The 21,812-nt window shown below is 51.0% G+C and overlaps 1 protein-coding gene across 6 annotated transcripts in view; it reads right to left on the minus strand.

Moving 5' to 3' along the window:
- The window catches only part of NAV2 (neuron navigator 2), a 724,598-nt gene that overhangs the window by 325,694 nt on the left and 377,092 nt on the right, over window positions 1-21,812 (minus strand). Inside the window, exon 1 of one of the 6 annotated variants that reach the window (XM_055317511.1) lies at window positions 10,093-10,159. The exons of the other annotated variants lie outside the window; for them this stretch is intronic. Coding sequence (XP_055173486.1) covers window positions 10,093-10,143 — 51 coding nt within the window. The 5' untranslated portion in view covers window positions 10,144-10,159. Of the gene's footprint in view, window positions 1-10,092; window positions 10,160-21,812 lie in introns of those variants that run through there. 6 annotated transcript variants of the gene reach the window in all.

The raw sequence follows: 21,812 nt of genomic DNA on the forward strand, positions 1-21,812 counted from the left end.
CAGGAAAGAGAAGGGATGAGGGCTCAGTTTTGATTTATGTCGCATTCCCATCCTCCTGCAAGGGTTGGACCACAGTTTAGATGAGCATTCAGTAAAACCTGAAAAATGATATAAATAACTTCTAGCATGGTCCTGCCAAACCAACCCGTAATGTCTCAATCCCCTGTCTTTCCAACCTGGTCCTCCTGGCTCTCTGGCTCCTCTCGGTGACACTGCCGCAGTCCAAATTCCCCAGGCTAGGGGAATCTCCGGAAGCTTTAAACCCACTCCTTGTTTGTGACCATCAGTGGGCCAGCCCTGTCGACTCTGCCTCCACAAGACTCCTGCCCGAAGAATGCCTCTCCCATGCCAACACCTTAGCTTTGACTTACTCTATCGAGAGAAGCCCACCAAAGCATAAACCCTGGGAGGAAAGCTAGGACATCTCCATCACCTCTGCATTCCCCAGAACTGAACCCAGCACCTAGGACACACCAAATGCTGACAACCTGGAGCAACTGTGAAACCACCCCTCCAACAGTCTCAGGCCATGAAATTGAAACAGGGACAGGTGGAATGGGCTGCAGTGTTTCTTCTTCCTAATGCAACATTAACTATCAGAATCAATCAGACCCCCACACTCCTCTGCTGCCAAAGCACAGCTATACCTCACATATAGTACCGGTGAGTTAACCCCACCTTTAATCAGTAACTACAAGCCGGGGACACACAGTAAAAGCCAGAGATAGTTGACAATAGCTTGACTTCATGATAGCTTGACTTCCGATATTAAAGGCCTGGTTATTTGCTCCAGACCTCAGTCCAGAACCCCAGTTTCTGATGACAGTAAGTCAAGATCTTGTGTTATGTGCATGTGTGTGTCCGTGTGTGTGCATCATAAAGGAGGGTGGAGGGGAAGGAAGGGGAGACAGGGAAACGACCACTCTCTCCTCCTTGGAAGGTACAAGGCGGATCTCCACATCCCTTGTATTTCCCAGGCCCAATCTACCTGGGGAGCCACCCAGGAGCCAGCACAGTGGGAAACTCCTAGAATAACTGCCACTGCCTTAGACATCCCAAGCAGCTACAAACCCAGAAACACTCAACCAACACTGGATCTGGAGTGGACCTCTACTGCCAGGGAGCCAGACTGCACCTTGAACCAACACCCAGAAACCCCTGCCAGCGACTGCTCAGACCCACTCGAGTTATTTCATTAACCTTACAACAAACAGCCCAGCATTTTAGGTCATTCAACTTTCCATTATGTTGACACATCACAATGGTGAGGTTAGAACTGCCCCATTTGCTGAACACACAATGTGTGCCAGGTGCTGTGGTGGGGATGATGGAGAGTCAATTGCTGTCCCTCCACCACCATCCTCCCACCCGCCAACCAGGGCTTAGGCTTTAATGGGCGTCTGCAGAGAGTCAAGGTAGGCTGAAAGCAAGGGGGTAGCATGGGAAGTGGGATTGTTTATCCACAGCAGCTACTGTGAAGACAAAATCAGTAGGGCTTAGCTCCTGAAACATCCTGGGACTGCACCATAGATGGTCTCCTTAGTGGTCTCCAACAGCCTCCTTGAAGAAGCCTATTTGACTCATAAATCAATCTCCATAGTCTTATAATACTGGAAACTTCCAGGAATTAAGTGAAAGGATAATGCACCAAACTCCAAACTCCTAACATTATCTAATTATACTCATGCTCTTTTTCTTTTCTTGACCAACTTGCTGTCCAAGAGCGTCCATGGATGAGAACTTTTCTCCTCCTTACCTGGCGTGAGGCAGGAAGGCAGCCATCCTTTACGGAGTGATAAGCATCTTGGGAAGGCGGGAGAGAAGAGAGAACATGGCACGTACTCAGGAAGTACAATGGGAAACAAACCTACTGGTCCCCAAATTGTCCTGGGTCCAGAAATCAATTAATTCAGAAGGGGTCCTCCTTGAACCATACTGTGGCTCAATTTGCAAGAGGGCGTAACAAGGGAGGCAGTGAGGCAACCTCTAAAAACTGAAGGCTACTGTGTCTACAGCTCCCCGCTCCTCCCCATACAGCAGCCAGACATTACTTGGCAGAGAGAACACTTACTATGGCAGTTAGCATTTAAAAATAAAATTTAAAAAAAAAAAAGCCAACCGATGCAATAAACTCAGTTCATTTAATTTCAAAACATGAACTCACTGCTATCTCAGGAAATATCACCTTACTCTTTGGATGAAAAGTTAGCCCAAGTCTAGGAGACATTCAACAGTGAGAAAGTAACGTACTTTAGTTGGCTTCCCCAGGCTTAAGTTTCACCAAAACAAGTTTCGTACCAAGATTAGCCGAGTACCGAGTAATGGGATACGGCAAGGTTACGTCATCTGTGGCCCATTTCCAGAGAAACATGGCTTTTCCAGTGGAATTCTAAGTGCTCCCCTCTTGCTCTGTACAATCTTGGCTACAGCTGTTTGCAGGGTGGGTAATGGCAGACGCATTAAAACCGGTTACAGGCGAGGAGACCTTGGGCAGGTCATTTCATCTCTCTGGGTCCCTGTTTCCTCCATTGTGAAGTGGATTGTTGGGGGCCAGTGGTCGTGGGCCCCTTCCTGAAATAACTTCTCAAGATTGTTAGTCCTGGATTGGACGGACTGTCTAATTCTTCCCGTGGCTGCCCCCGCATGCTGTCCCCTATCTGAGCTTGGAGTCAAACACCCAAGCGCTTGTGAGTCTTACTTTCTACGAGTATGGATGGAAGCAACTATTTGGCAGGTCAAGTCAGCTCACCTCCCAAGGGCACTGCTTAGCTGAATTTCCAACGCTGCGTTAATGAATCCACCTTGCACATCCCTAACCCCTTCCCAGGCACAGCGAAAGGTACAAGGAAGAACAATTTTTGCCCTTGGGGATGATAATGATGGTAGTGAATTTTTATTGACAGCCTGTGAGGTGTCAGGTCCTACACTGAATGCTTTACTTGCATTCCCTCATTTAATTCTCACTAAAACCCTATTACATATGCATAGCAGATGAGGGAACTGACATGTAAAGAGATGAAAGGAGTCACCCAAGACCTCACAGCCAGAACGTAGCGGCACCCAGGATGTGAATCTAGGTCTGTCTGACACCACACTATCTTTTTAGCCAATCTCTATATTTGGAATAAGCAAGTTTACGTATGAAGGCATCTCACTTTGCCCAGGACAGGCCCGGTTTACACCCATATCCCACTGCAATTATCGATACCGCCCCCTTCCACTCAGAGAAGTATCCTGGCTTGGATAATCAATTATACGGGCACATACTTACAACATCTCCCTGAGGAGTAATAGTAATGATTACAGTCATGTCACAATTGCAGCAAATCCCTCCTCGACCACCCTATGTCAAATAGTGACCGCCCCCAGACTCCCTATCCCAACTACCCTGATGTATTTTTCTCCATAGCACTTAGCACCGTAGAAAAGGAATATATATTTTATCATTTGATTCTTTCACTAAAATACAGATATTTTAAAATACTTCTAGGGAGTTCCTATTATGCCACCTTACTGTTATGAAACATCTACATTGATACTTGTCTTCATCAACCAAAACAACAGGAGAAGGGGATCTTCATTTTTACAAAAAAAAAAAAAAAAGGGAAAAAGTGAAAATAGCATTCTGCATTTGTTTTGCAGGAAGCCCTGACAGAGGCGGTGCCTCTCCCAAGGAGCGAGTGGTGCCACCGAGCTCCCTACCCGGGAACTAAACGTCTCAGCATCAAGCCCACAGCTCTGAACTGTGTCTGTGAGCATCTGTGCTCTCTCTCGATTTATTCTGTGTCTCTATTAGCAAGATAGATGTCCTAAGGTATCAGAAAAGCCTAAGAGAACGCTGTCTTTTGGATCTGGGAATACTCAAAAAATTTCCATACAAATTAATGATAATTGCTTCTTCGCTTTTTTTGTTTTTTGTCTTACGAAAGGTTTCATAGGAATACTCTACTTTCAGATAGAGCGGGGAGCCTGTATAAATGCCAGGCAGGCAAAAATTTCTTTTTGTTTAGCAGCATCTCCCCTGGTATGCAGTAAATGTTTCATCATTAATCATATCAATGCTTGCTGGCTGAATGAATGAATGTAGCAGCAGCAGCATAACAAAAGCTGACATTTATTGAGCATTTACTATGTGCTGGGTGCTGCTCAAAAGACCTATTTTATCAAAGAACCCCCAACAGACCCAAGTTTGGAACAGTTATCACCATCGCAAAGAAAAAGCCTCAGAGAAGTGAGGGAGTAGCCCGCTCAAGGGCCCAGCGCGGGAGGTGGTGGAGCTGGGAGGAGACTGAGGCTGGCTGTTTATACTCCTAGCCTTGCTCTGGCAGCACAGCTCGGGAGTTAGGGCCCTGTGCGAAGGAACGCGGGCCAGCAGTGCTGCCCGCCAGGGGGTGGGGTGGTCAGGCAGGGCTTCCCGGAGGGCAGGGGACTTGATCTGAGCTTGGGAAGATAGGATGGTACATGGACGGGTGGAAGAAGCATTCAGTCCCAGGGAGCAGTGAAAGCGCGAAATCCCAGGGCCCACCAGGCTGATTGCACTGAACAACCTCCACCTGGAGGCCCGGCGCGGTAAGATTCAGGGCGCTGCTGTCACCTCAAGGGCCCCGTATCCCTGAGGGGTCAGACTTCATCCACTAGTGAGCAGGATTCCACAAAAGCTTTCTGACCCGGAACAAGTTAGTCTGCAGTCTGAATTCTGGAAACTTCCTAACAATGCCAGAGAAGCTGCCAGGAGCTGCGGCTGAGGACCAAGCCCCAGCCCTGGACCAGCTGCAGACAGGGCACACACTGGAGCTGGCAAGGATCCCTGTTCGAAGCACCTGCCTTCCTATGGATTCAGGTGCATTTAGGATCCTGCCCTGGGGATCCCTGGGTGGCACAGCAGTTTGGCGCCTGCCTTCGGCCCAGGGCGCGATCCTGGAGACCCGGGATCGAATCCCACGTCGAGCTCCCGGTGCATGGAGCCTGCTTCTCCCTCTGCCTGTGTCTCTGCCTCTCTCTCTCTCTCTCTCTCTCTCTCTCACTGTGACTATCATAAATAAATAAAAAAATTAAAAAAAAAAAAAAAAAAGGATCCTGCCCTGGTCCCCGTGAGCACGCAGTCCTTCTCTCCCTGTGACTTAGATCCCGTCTCACACAGGAGCTAGCTCCTGTCCCATGCCACAGCGTCACGACCACAGACCATTTGCATCTTCGGTGGCAAGGACAACTGTCTCCTACGGCCCAGGCTTCCCAACTCTCTCCACCACTTTCTTGTTTCCCTGGTTAATCAGCCCCTGTCGACTCATTCTAACCCCTCACCTCATTTCACGGCCTCTCCGTCTCCCTGGCTGCATCTCCTAGAACGTCACATCTGCCACACCTGAGTCAAAAAGAACCACCCCTGGGAACAGCCCATGTGGCACCAGCCAGGAGCATCAGGCAGTCTGGTTCCCACGTCCTGGACAACCCAACAAGCCGAGAGACCTAAGGCTTAGCCACACACGCCTTCTGGGTGGTTGGCAATATATGACAGAAGCCAGAAACAAAACCGAGGAAAGGAAAAAGAGAAATTTTTTTTCTGAGTCCACGCAAGATAGCTGCGTCACCAGAGAAACCAATTATAAACCTTTGTGTCTCCATTAACACCAAAACGTGATCCCTCAAAATGCCATCTAAAGGAAGCCACTTACTACTTTCAGGGTTTTTCTTTCTTCCCTTCCCAGTATTTAATTCTTTATTTTCCCAGTAATTAACCAGACCCAAACCTTCCTTATATGCTTTGGTTTCAATTCCAAAAAGTGTATCAAGGTTATGATGGCTCATTACCCACCGCAGAAATACACGCGGAAACATTCCTGTGTATTTTAACATGGTTTCTCCAGGAAAGAACAGAATTTCTTCTCTTGAGACTTTTTTTTGCAATTAACAGAAAATGGACATGATTTCAGTACCTGGGAGATGGGTAAAACCTACGCCAGTCATAATTAATGGAAAGCAGGAGAAAGTTCTCCAAGTCCCTGAGAGTACAAACGACCGATATTTTCCAGCAGAAGAGGGGAGCACCTCCAGATGAGAGGTAAATGAGCTTTATGCAGAAAAAAAACCTAGAAGTTGTTAAGAGAATCAGTTTCTGCACAGAAAGATGAGGAAGAGCTGTAAGACCACTGATGTTAAACACGGACCCGGGAGCCCAGGACCCGCAGAGTCCATGGCATCCTTGCCTTTGGGAGGGAGCAATGTAACTGCAGAAAGGCAGCCAAGGCCCTTTAACCCACTGACCTCTTTTAATCTGCTTGTTAGCCTGGCTTCGGGACAGGCCCAGGGGGTCTTTGACCAACCTCTGGGGGGAAAGGTCAAAGGTCAGAGGCACATTCCCTGATCATCATTATTCTCAATTATTCTTCATTCTGAGCCACTCTCTCCTTCATTTTGAGGAAGGGCCCCATTAAGTGTTTTCCAGGACACTGAGGGGCGATGATCCAACCCAGGTCTGCTCACTGCGTTCCCTTTTCCTTTCCACCTCAATCACAGCATCTCCCTGGGCAAAGGGGGGACACAGGGGGTAGCAACTGATAGAGGCACCCAGCCCTGTACAGCATAGGCATACTCATATATCATACACAGAGCTCAGCAGAAGCCCCAGCCGCTCTCCAGGATGTACCCAGGCTATTACAATAGAAGAATTCAAAGCACAGACTTTGCCATCAGATGACGCAGAGGTTCTACAAGTTTCTGTTCCTGGAAATTTAGGCAACTCACTTAACTCTCTGAGCCTTAACGTCCTCATCTGAATAATGGGGTTAATAATCTCTTCTACTTCACAGGATTATGGTGACGATGAAGTGGAATAAAGCTTAAAGTAAAGGCTCAGCATATGTTAGCTATTAATAGGATTATTTTTAGCAGTAACATTTTTTATCTTTCCTTGATAAATACAATGTATGGTTATTGGCTAAATCTGGAAAATGAGGAAAAGTATGGGCCAAAAAAAAAAAAAAAAAAAAATCCCTGGTAATCTCCCCCAAGAGTTCAGCACTGTTAATTAACACCGGGAGACCGGGAGTATTTCTGTTGTGTCTTTAATCCATGGAGATGTGCAACACTACTTGGCCATCTTTTAATCCTGAGAGTGACCATGCACCGCCTGTCAAATACACTTCTTCCCAATTCTCACAGTAGGAGGCTATGCAACTGGCTCAGTCACAGGAAAGCACTTCCTGAGCAGAGCTGTGACTGCAGGTCTCTCTGGCTGGAACACTTAGCTCTGTTCCCAGGGCAGGTAAGGCTGCTAGGGTGGCCGCTCTCAGGGCCTGTTCTCTCCCCATTCTTTGGCTCTGCTGCTTCTCAGATATAAGCTGTTCCAGAAGGGGCCTCACTGCTTCTCCTTGCCCCTCCCAAGCTGGAAGGATCTAAGAGAAGGGGACCTGAAAAGGATGTCAGAACCGCCCATGTCATGCTCTGGGGATATGCCCCGAGCTTACCCCTCCCAGTGGGTGTTTTAGGCCTGAGCAGTCAGCCCCACTCATTTCTGTCAAAGGCCCAGTTGACCCTGTCAGGTGGGATTTGGGCAGATGTAAGATCTGCTGGCTACTGCCTTCTACGATAGGTGGGCAGGTGCATTTCTGACATTCCCCTGCAGAGATAACACACCGAGATTCAAGTTTTGCCTCTAATTACTCTTGGCCTTATTTTGATCCAATTAGCCTTAAAATAGCAGATAAAGCAAAACCTTTGGTTCCATTATTCAATCAGAATGGTGAATTTTCTCAAGCTCTGGGTTAACTGACTTCATGTTTACTGAACTGCAGCAGTGATAAAAGTTCAGACACTCACCTCTGGCCCCCCGGCTGCATTCTGGGACGCTTATTCACACACAATTGACTTCCAAGATGTTCCCAGAGAGCTCCTTCCTACTGAGGGCCACTCATGATTCAAAGGTAAGAAAGGTTTCTTTTCCCCAAGCTCATTAGAAGACCAAACCATTCACCCAACAGCACAATGGAGGGAAAATAATAATAATAAGCCAACAACAGCTGTTCCCGGTACAGACACCCCTGTCTCAACAGACTCTGCTGGATCCTGTTTCTGTATTCTCATTTCATCTTTTCACAACCTGGGAAAGAGGAAAACTGATTCAAAGATTAGTAAGTGACCAGACTGGAATTCGAACCAAGGATCATCGGAGAGCGAAGCCTTCCCCCACCCGCCCCCAGGAGCACAGCTTCCCAGCACAGCCGGGCTCTGCGCACAGTAAGTACATGAATTACAGATTATTGGCAAATCGCCCAGTCAGTCAGTGACCAAACGAGAGGCAAACTAACCATGTGTCATCTAATGGTGTGGCCATGCTCTCCAGGATTCTGCAGAAAAGCCGAGGCCTCAGCGTGAGGCTCTGTGAATGCAGAGGAGCAGCCATCACCTTTCCTGCCTGGGGGCTGGGGACACCGGTTGCCCTACCAGAGCTTCCTGGTACAACTTGGAGTGGGCCCCTCCCCCACGGGCTAGAGGAGTAGTCTGGTGGACCTCAACTACCCTTGGGTGGTCCTCACAGTTAATTTGAAAAGTGAGACTCAGGTCTAAAGACCCAGACAGACCCAATAAAGGCTGACCTTTGACCCACACTGGGGAAAGCTCCCTCCATAGGGTAAAAAGGAGGCTATATAGAAGCAATGAGGACACATCCCGGCCCTTGCCACAGCCACCTGCCACCAAGCTCTGTCCCCCCGGGCTGCTCCACATTTCCCCTGCCTGCCAAGTCATTCTCCTCTTCCTCAGAAGCATCTGGATCTGGCAGCCCAAGGCTAGCTAGTCCACCCTGGGCCCCACCTTTCCCCGTGCTACCGTCTAGAGTGGCATCTCAGGTGTGGCTCGGACAGAAAATGTGTAAAACTCTGGGTTCTCCCACAACAGTCTGGTTGGGAAAAGATTCCAGGAAAGGATTAGGCAACTGGAGTCCTGACATAGTGCAGCAAAGGTGCATAACGTCTGCTAATGTTACAGCACATTAAAAGAAGCTGTAAAATAGTAGCTTTAAGTTAGGCAGGCCAAACATAACACAAGAAGTATGAAAAGCAAGGTGCCATTTTTCCAACAAATAAGTTCATTATACGAAAAACCAGCTGAGCTTGTTTTTGCATCTTGATATTCAATGTAGCGCCTGTGACTTTTTTGGTAGCATCTTTAAAGAGCACAATCAGTATGAATTCCAGCTTATTGATGATAACCTATTCCTTACTGAGCTCTCATTACGTGCCAGGAAAATTTCAAATACGGTTTCTTATCCTCACACCCGCGGCAATACAAGGTGAGAACGTGCCCCATTTTCCTCAGGAGGAAGCCGACATCCGAGTGGGTAGCTAACTTGGCCGGAGCACTGGCTGACTTCAATGGGGAATTAGGGTCCTCTTGAGACCATCAGATTAAAAAAAAAAAAAAAATCACAAAAGCAAAACCCAGAGAAGAGCCTCCTGATTACATGTGGGCTGGAGAAACAAGTCAGGCTTCCTGGAGCAGAGAGAGGAAGGCTGCTCTCCTAAGCCCTCCCAGGAGCGGTGAGCGGTTATTTTTGAAAACGGAGGAGGGAAAAGTACCTGCAGCCTGATGGTTCTTGCACGCTGGAGAGAAAACTAAGCCATTGTGAGAGGCGGGAGAACAGGACTCAGATGCTTATTCAAGCTGGGCTCCCGGGTTTCCACCCCCCACCCCCAGGCCCCAAACAAGCCAGAGGGCAGGAGGCATCAACACCGGCCTGCATCCCCAAGTATCCCACACAATGGGGCCCGGGACGGGTGGGGAGGGCGCAGACCTCCTGGCAGGACGCCCTCCCCAGCGCAGCGCAGGGCGCCCCCGGGGATCTGGAGGTGGCAGGGACCCGGGGAAACCGCACCCGTCCCCACCCCCCACCCCCTCAATCGCTCACACACACGCACACATGCACACCTCGACTTTCCCGGTTTAAAAAAAAAGCCTGAAATCCAGCTTCCAAACAATAAGGGAAGCAGCAAGCACGAAATGCATTTCAGGGGCTTTGCACCGTGGGAGGCGGTTCCCCGGGGGTGGGGGTGGGGGGGACCAGTGCCCCCGGGACGAGGGGTCTGCGGTGCACCTTACCAGCTTCATGGTGGTGTTATTCTGCTCCCAGCGCCACAGCATCACGCTCATCTTACTTCAGGGCGAGGAGGGCGGGGGAAGGAGGAGGGCACCGGAGGGCGGCGAAGCACCTGCCCGCGCGCCCCGCAGGTCCGGCCGGCCCGTCGGCGCAGGTCCCCGCGCGCCCGGCCGCGCATCCCCGCCCGCCCCGGCGGCCGAGCGCGCTGCGGATGGGGCCCCCCGGCCCCCGGCCCCGCGCCCCGGCCCCCGCCCCGGCCCCCGCCCCGCGCCCCCGCCCCGCCTCCGCCAAATCCAACAACTCCCCCTGCGGCCGAGCGCCCGCGCCTCGCAGCGCGGAGGCCAATGGGGCCGCGCCGGGGCGGGGGCCGGGGCGGGGGCGGGGGCGGGGGCGGGAGTCGCGGCCCCGGGCTCCCCGCCCCCTCGCCGGCCCGCGGGCCGCCCGCCGAGGCCCCCGGCGCAGCGCTGGGGCGGGGAGGGCCCGAGGGCTGCAGGGGAGCCGCTTAACTCTTTCGGGGACGCGCGCGCCCAGGGTCCCCGGGGTCCGTGCGCGGCCGGGGGTGCGCGCTCCGCGGCTCCCGGGTCTGCAGCCCGCGCCTCTCCCCGCGCGCCCCGCCGCGCCCGCCCGACTCCCCCAAGCTGCGTGGCAGGAGCCACTCGGGGACACCCCCCCCGGGACCCCCCACCCCCGCACCTGCCCCGGCCCGGCCCCCTTCCTGCTACGTGAAGGATGGGGCTCGAGTGTTCTCCAACACACCTGGCCGCTGCCACGGGGAGGACATCCGTGGCCCTCGGGGGGGGGGGGGGGGCAGGTGATGACAGGGGAGGCAGCCAGGGGAAGAGGCTGTGTGGCCTTTGTTTCCTCTTCTGCGCGCCCCACCTGCTGCACGCTCTTTCTCGGAGGGGGGGCTGCCCCTGTACCCCTGTGGCTTCCTCTGAGACTGTAGGGGCCCCTCACCTTCCAGTCCAACCCCTGGCAGGGGGGAGGGGGTCCCCCACCCCCACCCCGGCCACTTTCAGGATGGTGAAGAGGCTCAGGAATCAAGGCAGGATGGCACAGGCTACCCAGACCTGAGTGCTGGTGTCTGACTTGGGCAACGGTGACATTTTAGGATGGGCACCTGCTGTCCCCCAATGGAGAGCAATGATGGGAATTCACGGAATTGCTTTATTGCACATTCATTCCAGTAGTCGAAACCGTTCCAGGTGAGGGGAGGTGGTAAAATGGGTCCTGACCCTTTGAAAGTGATCTTCCAAACATGCCAACTAGATCGAAATGTTGCTCTGCCTAAAGCTGTCAGGATTTGGTTTCCCTTCATAGATGAAAAATCCCATCCGTGTTTAATGACCTACAACTTCATCCCCCACCCTCTTCCCTTAGCCTACGGTGCTCTAACCACGGTGGCCGTCTTTCTTCTTCTCTAACATTCCACTGAAATCCTTCCCACCTCAGGACCTTTGCACCTGACAGTGCCTCTCCCTGGAGCGCTGATCCCCCTAGACCTGCCTATGGTCTCATTTCTCATGTCACCTCCTCAAAGGGACTTTTGACTTTTGATGGAGTGACCTTCTCCTTCCCACACTCTTCTGTTACTGCTTTCCTTTGTCCTGTTCACTGTGTGACCATAGCTTACTTGTATTCTTTTTTCTTTTCTTTTTTTTTTTTGAGATTTTATTTATTTATTCATGGACGATGCAGAGACACAGGCAGAGGGAGAAGCAGGCTCCCTGCGGGGAGCTCGATTTAGGACTCAATCCTGAGATCCCAGGATCACCACCTGAGCCTAAGGCAGACACTCAACCACTGAGCCCCCCAGGTGTCCCACTAACTCGTATTCTTGTTTATTTTCTGCCTTGTCCCAGTGGACTACAAATTCCAGGAAAGCAGGGGCCTTGTCTCTTTTGTTCCCGTATGGTATCTCCAAGTGCCTGGAGCAGTGTGGCACATAGTGGGAGCTCAGTAGAATGTTTCCCAAACGAAAGTCTGTTGACAACGTCCTAAATTCCTGCAGCTTCCTCTGCAAAAGGACAGAGCCAGACCAGGGCAGCACATCCCACATCCTGCCCGGGCCCTGACCTATACTGACTGACTGCAAAAGACCCTGTTATGTCCATCTCCCCACATATTTCTGGAGAGGGAAACATAGGCAGGGATATATGCTACTTAAACGGACGGGGCACATCCTAAGGAAACGCAGAAGGGGGACAGCATATGTCATGTGAGAAAGCGTATTCCGTAGTGAAGTATACTTATGGCTTTGGAAAACGAGATTTTAAAATAACCATTTTTTTTTCTCTGAAAATAAAGCTGGACAAAATCTCGTTGGCCAAGAGAGCAAAACATGAGTTATCTCTCACAGCTGTGTTAAGCCAGGGGCTCTTGGAGCTGGGTGGGAGGATGTGCAGTCCAGGAACCTTCTCATTGGTAGGAAAATGCTAGGACACTGGCCATTTGTGCACTTTCTGAGGAAGCATCTATAGGTGTAGCATGTTCTCTAGGATGCCCCAAAAACATTAAAAAATGACACATCCCCAGAAAAAAAGTCATTGAATGAGCAGTTAGTTCCCGATCAAAATCTTTGCTGGTCAGAGGTGGAAAATACTACTCATGGTACAAGGAAGCAGCAGGGGGTGGAGGTAGAGAGGGTAATGAGCTCTAATGAAAAAGAATGAATCCTGTGGCCTTGCCTTTCAGATCTCATAGACCATAGGTATCCTGACTCATTTGGCAAACATTCCTTGAACATCTACCGTATGTGTGTACCCAGCTCTGTGCTGGGTATTGAGAATCAGAGGGGAGTCCCTACTACACACATGTCACACACACATGGTCTATTGAACGATGGACAAATACACCGACGGTTGCAGGGCCATGTGGCAGGTGCGACAAAGGGGGCTGTATGCCTGTATGCCAGACAAATGGGCCATAAAAAAAAAAGGTATAAACAAGACTGGGGAGCATAGAATAACTTCACAGACATGACACTGACCTGCTGCATCTGAAAGGATGCAGGAAGGTTCGACAAGAGGAAAGCATCCCAGGAAGGTGGAACAGCACGTGTAAGGGTAGAGAGTGGTGAAAAAGTGTGGCAGGTGCTGTGTGATCAGGAGGAGAAGATCAAGGGGCAGGAAATGGGGCTATTTGTAAGGCTGGAGCAGGTTAGGTCCCCGTAAAGGAGATCCTACCCTTCATCCTTATAAACCAGGGGAATGATTTGACTGACTTCCCATTTTAGGAGAGACCTCTCTAGTAGCAGCAAGAAGGTAAGTTTGGAAAGTTTGAGGCTGGAGGGAGGGAGACCGGTTAGAAGGCTGCTGAAATCACGCAGGGGATAGAGAATGAGGACCTGGGTAAGGAGTGGTGTAGAGAAAATGCCACTGACAGCACCAGCAATCTGCAGATGCAGCGGGTGGGTCTCATGGCTTTGAGTTCACCCAAGCAGGTGTCAGGACCCTGCAGATTTTCAGAAATAGAAGCAGCCCCTTAAAACCTCCTACACCTTGGAGAGCTTTTCATCCTGCCCCACGCTGCCTCTCCCAGCACCCTTCTTCTCCTTCCTCCTATTTCTGTGATCTTCCACCAAGTCCTTTGATGTGAATTAAGGGAAAGAGATCAGCCCGTGCTGACCACATGGGCCAAAGCCAGGGGAACAATGCTTGTGAAGGTCTGCCCTGAATGTGTGGTCTTGTCCCTCCGAAAGGTTGGCCTCTTTTTTCAGCTCATGGCTTTCGGATCCATTTCTTGGACCTGACTGTTCAGTGCTGACACTTGCAGGCAGTGACCCCTAGCTGAGCCCAGATCCCTGATGGTGACCTCTCTTGTACTCTCATGGTAGCCACAAGGTAGGGCCCTAGGTCCCAGTACTGCACAACCCTTGGTGGTAGTCACCCCCAGAGGCCGGATCTGCCCTTTGCTGACAGTATCCTGTTCCAGACCTTCCCTTCCCCAGCATCCAAGGGATGTGCCCCACATGGCCCAGCACTTGCTCACTTCCACGTCTGTCTTGCCCACTCTCACATTTCTCTGAACTCTCAGCGCCTCCTCAGCTAGGGGAGACATGTGACAGGTATCTCCTGAATGAAAGCTGGAGGGTCTATCTTGTTCCTCAAGGCAGAAGAAGGAGGGGAAGAGATTCAGGCCAGAAGGTGAGGTTTGAGGCCAGGCATCCACCAAACCTGCTCATTCCCAGACCTCCTTTCCCTCACCTCTAAAATGATGATCTGTAAAGTTCCTTTTCCCTCCTACATTCTGCAAGCCCAGCCCCCGTCTGATAAACTAATTTGTGTCCAGCTGTTAATGGCTTAATGTGTTTCCCAGATAACGTATTCCAGTTTAACAGGGGTCTTCCACTCTTTGAGCCAAAGCAGTGACGAATGGGGAAAGTTCAGACGCTGCGGGGGCCAGCCCCGGGGAACATCAGACGGAATGGGCTCTCTAGAATGCCCCAAACGAACGTGGGCTGATCCGTTTCCGCCCACACGAGAGGCTCACTGTGGACAGTTGTCTGCTTTTACATGGCACAAGGATGACAAAGGAAAGACCAGGAGCAGTGTGCCACCTCAGAGGGAGGGAATACTCTAATAGCTTACCATAGGGAGCCCATGATATTTTTTTCCCCAAATAACTGGGCATGAGTAGTAAAATAGCACAGAAGAGTTTAGCATCCTCTGTCAAGGGAAAATCCTAGCCCTATTAGCGGCTATTTATCAAGCAGCGCACAGGGCACCTTTCACTTACTCATCACAGCAATGCTAAGAGGACACAGGCTCAGAGGAGAGTGACTGGCTCTGTTCAATCAGCTCCAAAACCGCCAAACAGGAGCATCCCTGGAGGGGGGGGGGCCTGCCCACCCCCCCAGCTCTGCAGTGTCCGCATTAGCATTATTGTCATACTATACACAGGAAAGGAAGTCTCAGAAATGCCATCCCAGGGAGGATGCAATCTGCAAAGAGACATTTTGGCAAGTGGCTTTCAGGATTATTTTAAGTCTCCTTCCCTTTCTGGGAGGGCCTGGAGCGGTTGGATACGGAGGAAGATATATAAAAGTGCAAATAAAAGACTCCTGGAAGTACACAGCTGGCAGGCCTTTTAGGAATTGGGAGTCAGATTTAAGCAAAGCACTAATCCTTCCTGGAGAAGAAAGCTAGGACAAGGAGGGTGAGCCCGGGAGGTGCCATCTCCCCTCTGGCAGCCTTGGAGGCGAGTGAGCCTCCCTGGCCAAAAGGTCACTGGGAACACTGGGGTCTGCAGGGGGTCCCAGGCAATTGGAGAGTTTGAAAGTAAGATGTATGGCTCTCGGGAGGGCAGACACAATGTCACACTGACAAGCCCGCAAATGAATGAATCCGCCCCTAGAAAGGGCTGGGCTGGGCTGGGCTGGGCTGGCAAAGGATTTCTCTCCCTCCCCCACCCGTTTTCTTTTTTCCTTTGGATAAAGAATTATGTAAAGGCATCTCGCCTCCAGTGTGTTCCCTGGATGGGGTTGAATGTGTTGCTTTCTGGCTCCCCCCCCCATGCACTTTCTTCCCTCCAGTGATGGGGGTCAGTGTCTGAGGGGCACAGGGTCTCCCGTCTCTGTGGGCTGCTCACTCTCCCTTGCACACCTTTGTTCAGACTGTTCCCCGTGCATGGAAGTGCTCTTCCCTCCATTCTCTACTAAATGATATTGTGCAGGTCTGTTGGGTCCAAAGCAAAATTAACTTAGTTGGTGAACTTGTCTTGGATCTCTCCTCTGGGGTTTCCAGCTCTTTGTTTCTTGGCCTTCTTGCCAGCCTTTGTAATCCTCCGGCGGGGGGTGGGGGTGGGGGTACACTCATTGGCTGTTAGATGCGTTAGTATTGATAGGAGTATTATTACTACTGAATTACAAATCGCTTAGGAACAGGCACTCTGTCTTATTCATCCTTGTACACTCAGAATAGTGTTTGGCTTAGTGTTGGTATTATCTTTTTTTTTTTTTAAAGATTTTATTTAAAAAGAAAAAAAAAGATTTTATTTATTCATGAGAGACACAGAGAGAGAGAGAGGCAGAGACACAGGCAGAGGGAGAAGCAGGCTCCATGCAGGGAGCCCGACGTGGGACTCAGTCCCAGGTCCCCAGGATCATGCCCTGAGCTGAAGGCGGTGCTAAACTGCTGAGCCACCCAGGGATCCCAAGTGCTGTTATTATCAACCGGAGTGAATATATTCAGAAGGTCAGGACTATAGGGGGCTTAAAGTTCATCCAATCTTGCCTCCAACCCCCCATTATTGTCCGGGAAAATCCAGGTCCCCTCTATGGAACGCCTTCCACTGTACTGTGTGAAATGCACTGAAAAGAAACCCGACCGAACTGGGAAGCTGGAGACAGGATAGGATGGCATCTCGGGGAGACTCTCAGAAATCCATGGTGACCCCGCCAGGCTAAAGATTCACTTGCTCGCTGGGCATCTGGAGACCACACATTTCCTTGTAAGCATTACCAGAAGAAGAGCTTTTGGAGAATGAGGATTAGGCCTTATTTTTCTCCATAGCCTCCCAAACACTGCTGACCACAGAAGGAGCTCAGGGTAAAAAATAAGTTTCAGGAAGAATGAATGCTTAAAGACCAACTTTAAAGCTCTGGGGTAAGAGGCTTTCGACTTATACAAAGCAGCCAGACTGGTCCCAAGTAGCCTAGGACATGGTTTGGAAGAGCAGCCGTGCTTCTCCCTCCCTGATCCCAGGGTTGCCAGGTGCCCCTGGTATTTATTTGCTCTATTCAACATCCTAGGCCCGGGGGCTCCTTCTCCAGCCCCCTCCACTCCCGCTACTTCAGTGAAGCAGATAAGGGTGGAAATTGTGCAATCTCTGGGTGACCTCTGACCCCCCTTTGAAGGGCCTCCCTGCTGCCAGGCCTCCCTCCTCCCTCATCCTCCTACCTTCTGAGCCCAGCTCCTGGGCTCTGACCCACTGCTCTGACCCACGAGGTGTGTTCTGGAGGTTGCCTAAAGACCTATTTAGGCTTCTCCAGGCCTCTCAGTTAGGCCAGGGGTTCACGTGAGGTGAAGTAAAACTGTTCAAAGCAATAATAATAATAATAATAATAATAATAGTAAAATAACAAATGTTTTCAAAGATTCCACCACCGAACTATGGGCACAGAGACATGGGGAGCTTTTGTCAAAACACTTAAGAAAGATAAATGGCTTCTAATTTTTGTCTTCTGTTCTGGTTTTGCGACCGAATGATTCAGAGATGGGTTCTGGAAGGGAGTCGTCCTCAAACTCTCCCCGGGCTGTGCGTTGGTTTGTTTTGTTTTCAGTGGTTGCGGTTTGGTGGGGGGAGAGGGTGGTGTGGTTTTGTTTACTTTATTGTCCCTGTGGGATCAGCCCTTTCATCCTGGGCCAGTCCTGGTCACCAGGGATGACGGTCAGCTTAGCCGCGTAAGAGGCAGTGTCTTTCCCCAGGGGCTGCGCTCTCCGCTTCCCAGGCACCGTGGAGGAACTCAGGCCTCCCTCATAAACCTGTAGGAAAGGCCACCGCTTTCTTTTTTGTGTGTGTTTTTTTTGTGTGTGTGTGTGTGTGCGTGTGTGTGTGTGTTTAAGGCCACTGCTTTCATGACTGAGAGATGAAAGGAACACACATGCCCTCGAAGTGGGTTAAATATTATTCCCCGATGGGGGCTCTGCAGGCCAGCTTTTCCCTTGGAACAAAAGCCGCAGGTAAATTGATTCCGCTTTTGTTAGGCATCCTGATCTCACAAGAGATTGCCACACACACACACACACACACACACACACACCCCTCTGAGGGCCTCCTCCCTCTCCCCCATCCCCCCAACCCCCTCCCCCAGGACAGGGCACCCTGATGATTGCCCCAGGGGCGGGGGAGGCTCGGGACTGGCCCTGGGAGTCTGGCACACAGGGCAGGAGATGAGGGTAAACAGGAGGAAACAGATGCCTGAGATGCACCGGCCCAGACAGTGTGTGCAGACAACCCCCCTCTATTCCAAAGTCAACAAGGACAACCCGGGAAATCCCAGAATGAGGGCGCCATTGTGTAGCAAAGGAAAACTCTCAGCACTGCTAATGACTGGCTTCTGGCTCCCGAGCAGGCCCATGACACTGCCACCCTTGATCACTGGGCCTCGGCACTTGTGGGCACCTCCCAGACCCCAGAGCACCACCCTGAGAGCGGTGCTTCCTCCCTGCGCAGCTCCAGTCGCACGGGGACGCGGGGGACTCACGGTGGCCTAGGTTTATGTCTGTCAAAGGGCTTCCACAGCACGCGCCCAGGTGCTTATTCTTAGAACCATTCTGTGAGCGGGGCTAGTTGGCTGGCGTGATCCCATTTTCCAAGGCGCACAGAGGCTTAGTGAGCAGGTCAAGGTGAGTCTCAGGCCTACGGGCTCTGACGTCACCCGCCCCCTCCGTGGGTTCTCAAGACAAGTGGGCTTCACGTAGTATTCGTATCATTAACCAAAGTAACAGCAGCAACAATAGCGGATACTTGCAGAAGCGAGTCTTCTGCGTCGGGTGCCATTCTGAGACGTCTGCGTGTGGCATCTCATTGGATCATCATAGTAACCTTATGACACGGGTGTGAAGATCACATTTCACAGAGGGGAAACCAGGCCCAGAAAAGTTCAATCACTTTCCCAAGGTCACAGAGTCAGCAGGTGACACTGCTTGGATTCGAACACTGTCTAGCGAAGAATCTACGTTCTTAACCTGTGTTGTCCCGTCTCTCTGTGTAGTGACATCGTAACCACAAGGTGGGCCCAAGGTCAAAAGTAAAATAAATACACTTCACCGAAAGGGTTAATAGGTGCCATGCCCAGTTAGTGGGTTTTTGGGGAAGGGGGGAGGTTGTTTTTTTTTTTTTTTTTTTTTTGCTTATTTTTTAGTTTTGTTTGGTTTTAGTGATTGTGGCCACTACATATAAACTTCCATCAAATGGAGGAATTCTTTACCAGATCATGCAATTAATTTACACAGCCCTGTGACCCGGGGCAAGTCGTAAACCTCCCTGCATCACAGCCTCCTCTTTGTAAAATAGGCATGGTCATACTTACCTCTTAGGATTATTTTGAAAATCAGGTGAGATATTATACATGAAGGCCCCTGAAAAATCATAAATTCCTAGAACTGGTTTCCCCAAATTAATTAATGGGAAACAAACTTGAGGATGTTCAACAGCCTTACTGTTGCTGTGTCTTAACTGTAGGACATTCGGGAAGCTTCCTTAGGCTAGTGAGCACCCTGGAGCTCTAAGCAGGCAGTGGAAATGGAGTACTTCCCAAGTTTATTTGACTGCAGAACCCTTTGGGTAGAGCACTTCTCAAGCTATTACTCCAAGGAACCCACTTCAGGGGCAGCACCCTACAAGGCTGAACCTGGCATGAATTTTCCCTGCAGGTCTCCCTCTTTGGCAACATTCAAAGCAGCCTGAGTCCATCTGAAGCCACCCCTAGATTTGCTCACTTAATTCTGAGACCCTGCAGCAGGAGACTCAAGCCCACACTCCTGTCATTACAACTATCAGGCCAAAGACCACAGGATATGTGTGATGAGACAATGGGGGCCTTGGGGCTCCAACAGAAACATGACAAGAGAACTCAGATGACCCCACCCCTGTGTCCTACACACAATCTGGTTTCTATCAGGCAGGCTTTATGCAGAGTCACACTGAAAGCCAATCATTCAGAATGTGTGGCTGGCCCCTGACACAAAACCGAGATTTGAAGGATGGCCTTAGTGATAATGAATCCTCATCCTTGCAGCATGGAGCAGATGGTAAGGAATAACAATGGGATGGGCCCTACACCAGGGGCACAGTGGGAGGAGGATGTGTGCCTTTGCTCCAACACCACTGTCCTATAGAGGTAGACGTAGAGTGTCTGAAATAGCCATCATCTTATTCTGATAATAAGAATTGCTGATATTTATTGAGTATCTGGATACTCGGCATGTCCCAGACTCTAAGCTATGTATATAAATCACCATCACCAATGCTCACAACAAACCTCTGCAAGTAGTACCATCACCAGTATCCAGAGCAGGTAACAGAAGCACAGAGATGTTAGGGAAATTACCTATGGTCGCACAACTCATAAATGGTGGGATTCCGACAGGGGTCGTCTGAATCCATAGCCTTGTACCCATGGTCATGGGCCTTAGAGATCTTCTGGAGCGGTGGCTCTCAAAGTGTGGAACCCGGACCTACAGCATCAGTGACACCTGGGAATTTGTTACATAGGCAAATTCTTGGGCACCACCACAGAACTGCTGAAGGAGACTCTGGTAGGACCCAGCGGTCTGTGCTTTGTTGCTGTTGTTTCATTAGGCCTGTAGCTCATTCTGATGCCCACTAAAGATTGAGAACCCCTGCTCCAGGAGAAACAGCCTTGTACCCAGGCAGAGGCATAGCGTCACTTGAGAAAGCCCCAGAATGAGTCACCTGGCCCACTCTCCAGGAGCGTCACCCAGCAACAAGCAGGGCACAGAAGGGCAGGGTGTGGGGCCAGTAGTTATCCTAGGAGGAAAAAGTAATAGTGAGGCCTGGCAGTCGCAGGGCAGGAGGGTCGACACAGAACCAGGAGGGAGAGCGGAGGTCCAGTGACAAGGTGGGAGAGGCCAGCCTGACTCACGTCTGCACTGCATATGCCAGGCCGTTCCCATCCCACGTCCCCTGCCCCACAGGTTTATAGAGGGCTGGGCAGGCCTCTCCCTACCAGTGCACACACCCCTACTTTAGCAAGGCCCCTGCCAAGAGGGTCTCCTGCCTCTGCCTGAACCCCTGCAGTGACCGAGAGCTCAGTGGCCCCAGGGCAGTTCTTTTTCCTTCTCTGGGGATTTCTGGTTCTTTCAATAATTCCTCTTCTACCTGTTTTCATGTCCTTTCACAGTCCCAATCCATCTGAAAAGGCTCCCGAGGTATTCTCAGGGAGGGATGCCCAGAAGCCCCTATGGACCACTCTCCGTTGGCCGGACTCCACAAAGTCCAAGGAATGGCATGACATCAGGCAAGCTGAGCAAACGGCCCTGGGCTGCCCGCCTGGCCACACTGTCTGGAACGAGGGGCCCGGGGAAGGGGACGCTGACTGCCTTTCCTTCTCTTCTTCCTGCTGAAGGCATGGAAAGCACCAGCTGTCCTTCAGAGATTTCCTAGAGGAAGCAGAGGCAGGGAGGCAATGTTTCTCCAAGACCCACTCACTGTGCAGCGAGGGAGGCCCATCCTGGACGGAGAAGTACTCCCCCCATGCACCCACTCAGCAGAATCCCCTGGCATCTGCCCCTCCTCCTTCCGAGGATTGGCAGGGCTCCACCATTTCCACTGGAACCCTTGGCTCTAGGAGGGGGTAAACATCAGGACCCGCACTCTCTCCGCAGTTGGCAGGGATTGACCTCTCTGCAAGGAAGAGATAGTGATGGGTCTATTTTCCCTGGACAGACTTGCGGTTATCTTCCTGGAGAAAGCCAAGAGGGTAGCGGGGGTGGGGGTGGGCTGCTGGGTTGGGAGCCCGGAGATCTGGGTTACAGGCCCTCAAGGTTCTGGTGCATACTCCCAGGGCGTCCTCCAGAGACCAACTGCTTAAATTCAGAGTCTCATCCCCCTGGTTCGCGGTGTGACCTGGGGCAAGTTATTTAACTTCTTTGAATCTGAGGACCTCGTCTCTTCATGGAAATGATAACAGTGCCAGTGTCTCAACAGCGAGGCCCATGTGACACATGCATGTGGTAGCTGGCACCTGGTCCATGCT

The sequence above is a fragment of the Nyctereutes procyonoides genome, unplaced genomic scaffold (genome assembly GCF_905146905.1).
Source record: "Nyctereutes procyonoides isolate TBG_1078 unplaced genomic scaffold, NYPRO_anot_genome, whole genome shotgun sequence".
Classification (NCBI taxonomy): Eukaryota; Metazoa; Chordata; class Mammalia; order Carnivora; family Canidae; genus Nyctereutes; species Nyctereutes procyonoides.